Source organism: Limulus polyphemus, unplaced genomic scaffold (assembly GCF_000517525.1).
Source record: "Limulus polyphemus unplaced genomic scaffold, Limulus_polyphemus-2.1.2 Scaffold519, whole genome shotgun sequence".
Taxonomy (NCBI): domain Eukaryota; kingdom Metazoa; phylum Arthropoda; class Merostomata; order Xiphosura; family Limulidae; genus Limulus; species Limulus polyphemus.
Window position 1 is genome coordinate 154,351 of NW_013666129.1, and position 5,401 is coordinate 159,751.

Genomic DNA, 5,401 nt, shown 5'->3' on the forward strand with positions numbered 1-5,401 from the left:
CATTTACTAGTGAACCCGACTTGTGCTGACAACTACACGGATAACGGGTTTAAGATTATTGCAAATGGTCTGTCATCCTTTCATCTCTATATATTTTGGAAGCCACCTTTATTAAAACATATAAACCTGTCCTTTGCTGCCAAAAAGAATTCCTATACAATCTACACTTCCTTCAGTAGGTCTGTGACATTTCCTGATTGTCTTAAAGCATGCCAATCAGTGGTTGCCTTACCGGCCTAAGTTGACCTGACTCATTTTATAAGCTGTACTATTTCCTATAGATAATTTTCCAGACAGTTCTGCTATGATTAGTGTCTGGCGAAAATCTTCAGCAGATATTTCCTTGGCAACATCTCAACCAACAATTGGTCCAGTTATCAACACTATTTTCAAGTTTTGAACAACTAGACTTTCAAGATCTACATATCTACATGTGCCAATGTTTCCATTTATCAATGTTATATTTTAAGATCTGTGCAAGAGCTCAACTAACAGATGTTTTTGTATAAAAAGCTATCTTCAAGTTTTGTATAACAAAAAACCTTTTCAAATTACTTTCTCTTGAGAAAAGAAGTATGAGAGATGATTAAATTGAAGTTTACAAAATTATTTAAGAAATCACAAAGATAGAAGCCTCTGATTTCTTTCTGCTAAACTCTAAAGACAAAAGGATGAGAAAACACATGTTTATGCTTTGGAAGAAAAAAAAAGGAATGGATTGCCTTTCTTTGTGATGTATGCAACAGGAATAGTAAATAACCAAAATAAAATTCTAAAAAACCTCAAAGCCAGCACTTATTATTCATATAGTTAACAAATTTTATCATAAACTCACTTTATTGTCTCCACAACATCCAAAGTCAACCCATTCCACAGGCCATCCACCCTGTTAGAATAATAAAACTGTCTTAGCTGAAGATGACTCTTACCTTACCAAAATCTACACTTGTGTCCCCTAGTCCTACCATTCTCCCCATTAAGTATGAAAAATGTTGATGCATCAACACTATCAATTCCCTTAACAACCTTATACATCTCAAATCAAATCCTCTCAAACTATTATTTTTTCAAGAGAAAACAATTTCAAAGATCTTAACCTATCCTCATATGGCAACCCCTCCATCCCAGGCATCATTTTAGTAGTCCTGCTCTGAACCCTTTCAAACAATTCAATGTCCTTCCTAAGGTACAGAGTCCAAGACTGAACACAATACTCCAAATATGGCCTAAACAGTGACCTTCACATTATAACCTCCTTAGACTTGTATTCAATATTTCTATAGATACAACCAAAAATCCTACTTGACCTACCACTATCAACAGCACTCTTCTCAAATGGCTTAAGAGATTGATCAACCACTACAACAAGATTCTTTTCTTTCATAACATTTTTAAGGTTATTCCCATCCAAATTATACTAATAATTCAAATTATGATAACTCACATGAATTATCTTGCATTTATTATAATGAAAACCCACCTACCATCTATTCTTCCAACTCACTAAATGATCCAAGTCCTTTTGTAAAGTAGCAGCATCCTCCTCACAGCTAGCAACACTCAAGACCTTAATATCATCAGTAAATTTAAGTAATTTATTGACAATTTTTTCATCTATGTCATTGATGTAAATTTAAAAAAAGGTCCTAAGACTGAGCTCTGAGGTACCCCACAATAATCTAGTTTGACTGAACTCCATTGATAACAACCCTCTGCTTTCTTCCATCCAGCCAATCTTCTATCTGATTAGCTAACTTATCCCCTACATCATTTTCTTTACAAGCCTTTTATGTGCCATCTTGCCAAATACTTTGTGAACATCCAGATACACCAAATCTACAGACATAAAGAGCCAAAAGACCCTTGTTTTCCCTCAAAAGTTATGTCTTCTTTTCATTAATTTTTTCCTCCAACTTTCCTAAAAATGCTTACAAGGAGTTGCTCCTTTAAACATTCCTTTGCAGGCACAACTTTTCATCACTGTAAGAAACTGTATGCCACTTTGTCAGTAAATTTACAGTTAAATTTACATTGAAGTACTGATTTTAAAAAGTATAAAAGTAAAAAAATTTACAATTAAGCATTTTCATACATTATACTGAAAAAAAAAAACAAGAGGAATTTATAACTTTTCTTTCTCCACCAACATAAGTATTTAGAGCTCACTTAGAATCTCAAAGTTTTAGTGCTTTGATCTTCAAACCTAGTGTGAATAAAGACGTTCAATTTAAATGTAAAACTAAAAGCCACTGGACATAAATTTTATTCTACTGTCAATCCTAACACAAACCAAATAAAAATCTAATATAAATTAACACCGCTAAATCCAACCCCAGTTGTTTTAGTCTATATCTCAAGTCAAGGTTACAGATCCTGAACTGTAACAGACAACGGATTTAAATTTAACTTAAGGATAAATATGTCTTTTTTGAATTTTAGTCTTACTTGTAAGTTGTATTTGTTGAACTTGAAGTACTTAAAATGGTGAAATACCAGGTCTTGAACTGAGTGATCTAACTTATATTTATAAGTTATACTATGTTTGTATAACTACTAAAACCTCTAAATCTAACTTCTAAGCATCTTATAATTGTGTAGGTTGTAATTAAAATTTTAATAATTCTTCTTTAATAATAACATTAACAGTTTAAGTTTAATTATAAGAAGTTGAATTCTAGAATTTCAGCCTAATACTAATGTTCAAACTTTTAAGCCTTCCCCTTTCTAAATAAATACTTTGTGAATATGCTGGTTGTACTTTACAAAGATAATAATATATTTACAAAATAAATTACACCATTACAATTACATGTACCTTTTGTGATTCTTAGTTGAGCAGCAGAAGCTCTTTTTTGACTACCTGCTGTCCTACCGGAAGTTTCACCTTCCTTTCTCTGCTGTTTCAAAGAGAAAAGTTTAATCATACTTGCAAGAACGTTCGATTACACTTTTTACAATATCAATTTGTAGAATACTATAATAATAACCCTCAATAACTTATCGTATATAGATTCATGAAATCAAGAGAAGTGATATTGACGTAAGCCTAACACTTCACTCTTGTATGAAATTTTTATATTTTATTTCTTTTTTTTTCTAATCTCCTATCGTTAAATTAGAGAACTACTATTAACAAGTCTTTAGTTAATAGTTTGGACATACGTTTAAACTGTATTTCATGGTATTTTTGTACTATGCTTTTTTTTATAGCTTTACTAGTATCAACACTGAAGACCTACCACGATGATTTCATGTTTGGAGTTGTTATCGTATAGGAAAAGGTTGAAATCTTTCTAAATTTTATCTCTGTAAAGAAGGGCTGTGGCGGTTATCCTATGGAATACTTTGTGTTACGTCTCCGTTTGTTAATTGATTTTTCGTAAATTCGTTCCGACGAAACTTACTTAATAAAACTGGTTTATTCTTTCCGAATATAACTTTACCGATACACTCAACTTCAACAATAGCGCTAAAACAAACACTATAACAACGAACGTGCTCAATAATACTTTCTCACTGCAGATCATTTACTCACTGTCTACACACACATTATTATCCCGTCACGTTGTCACCCTCTTTTATATACCAGACTACCCTATATCTAGTGAATGCTAGAGCATTCGCCAAGGTACAGGATAGTTCTAGAAACGTGGCGTGACACTAGTCATGTGACCTCGCTGACGCAACATTTGCCTTCAAGTGTGGTAAAAGCTGCAACATTGAAAATTTTTAAGAGAAGATTGATAGAATAGAAAAAGTCAAAGTTGGATATAAGAAAATATTTTTGTATGTGTAGCTTAGTTTGTTTGTTTGTTGTTACGCGCTAACCTACACAGTGGGCTATTTGTCCTATGCCCACCGTTGGTATCGAAACCCGATTTTTAGCGCCATAACCCTTCAAGCTTACTGTTAAGCCACCAAGTGGCATGCGGTTTGAAGGATGGTTGTAGGAGAAAATAATATAGCTTAAATACATCAAATGTCGTCATTTAGAAACTAAATATCAATATCGGAATAAATATTCACCACGAATCCTAAAAAGTGCCTTAAATAATATTGCAGCACCAGAGTTCTCTCGTTCGTGGGTTCCTTAAAATTATTTAATGAAAATTATCCTACGAGTCTATACTAAGCTGAACTTAACACGTAAACGAAATTAGAAACAAAATTTGGCAAAGAGCTAATCACGTACAACGTCTGACTGACAATAACATAGGCACAACAACTGAAAACATACTCAAAATCTATAAAACATACATATGTCCCATGATACAATATGCCTACCCAGCATGGTTAAATGTAACCAAATCACAAATATAAAAGTTAAAAACAATCCAAAATTCAATAATCACTAAAGCATACAGAGTTCCTAGATGCACAAACACAACCTTCCTAAACAATTATGCAAACATCCCCATATTGTCAGACTTCAAAATAGATCAGTAGATTACTTTCAGAAATTTTTTATCAAAAATACATCACTAAGAACTCTGAAAAACTTTATCATATATGATGAAAGTATAGCTAAGTACCTCTCACCACTAAATCTAGTAAATTCGTTATGTTACCTATGGCCATCTACTCCTGGGCAAATCAGTAACTAGATATAGTGTTAATTTTATTTTAAAAGGGTTTTTATGTGTAAAAATAAGATCAGTGCTGTATGTATTTCTATCGGTATTTATGGAACTCTTTGTGTGAATTAAACTATATGTTGACAACGAACGAAAAAAGCAAAATGTTTACCGGAAAAGAAGAAAAAAATTACATTGTACATTCATTGACAAGGCCTGAAAGGGGCCGCTCGCGTGTGCGAACGAACAACTGTAGCGCACATGCAATGGCTGCATGATGTAATAACTGATCTTCCTAGCTATTGGACCGATTTATATCGGAGAACTAACGTGGTCTTCATCTACGATATTCTAGAATGAAACCGACAGTCAAGGACGGAGGTAGAAGTCCGGGGTGTACCTAATCCTTCCAGGTCACTTGACCAAAAGAACGATCAAAGATCACAGACTGAACGTCCAATAGCCCTACGGACACATTGCCGCAGCCTGTAAATCTTTCCCATGCTCTGAAGGTTGTGGCGAAGACCATCATAATACACAATGTCCAAGGGAACATGGAAATATGTACTGTTGTAATTAGAAACAAGTGCATGCAGTAATTATTAAGAAATTTAAACCAGAATATACATCACAATATTACAGAAGCAACAGCACAAATTACAAAGAACAAAACACAAACATCAATAAAAACATCACTTCTGCCGACACCAATTACAAAATAAACACTTATATACCCGACTTATATACTCCTGCCGACACTCAACTTCAACAGTCGCGCTCTAACAAACTATAATTCACGTCTCACGAGCTCGACTTCAACAATACTT

At 33.5% G+C, this 5,401-nt stretch overlaps 1 protein-coding gene across 1 annotated transcript in view; it reads right to left on the minus strand.

Moving 5' to 3' along the window:
• LOC106458820 (NEDD8-conjugating enzyme Ubc12) overlaps positions 1 to 3,063 on the minus strand; it is a 33,994-nt gene extending 30,931 nt beyond the window's left edge. Inside the window, exon 1 of the mRNA XM_013918368.2 lies at positions 2,816 to 3,063. Coding sequence (XP_013773822.1) covers positions 2,816 to 2,924 — 109 coding nt within the window. The 5' untranslated portion in view covers positions 2,925 to 3,063. The remainder of the gene's footprint in view (positions 1 to 2,815) is intronic.
• Positions 3,064 to 5,401: the final 2,338 nt, after the last annotated feature.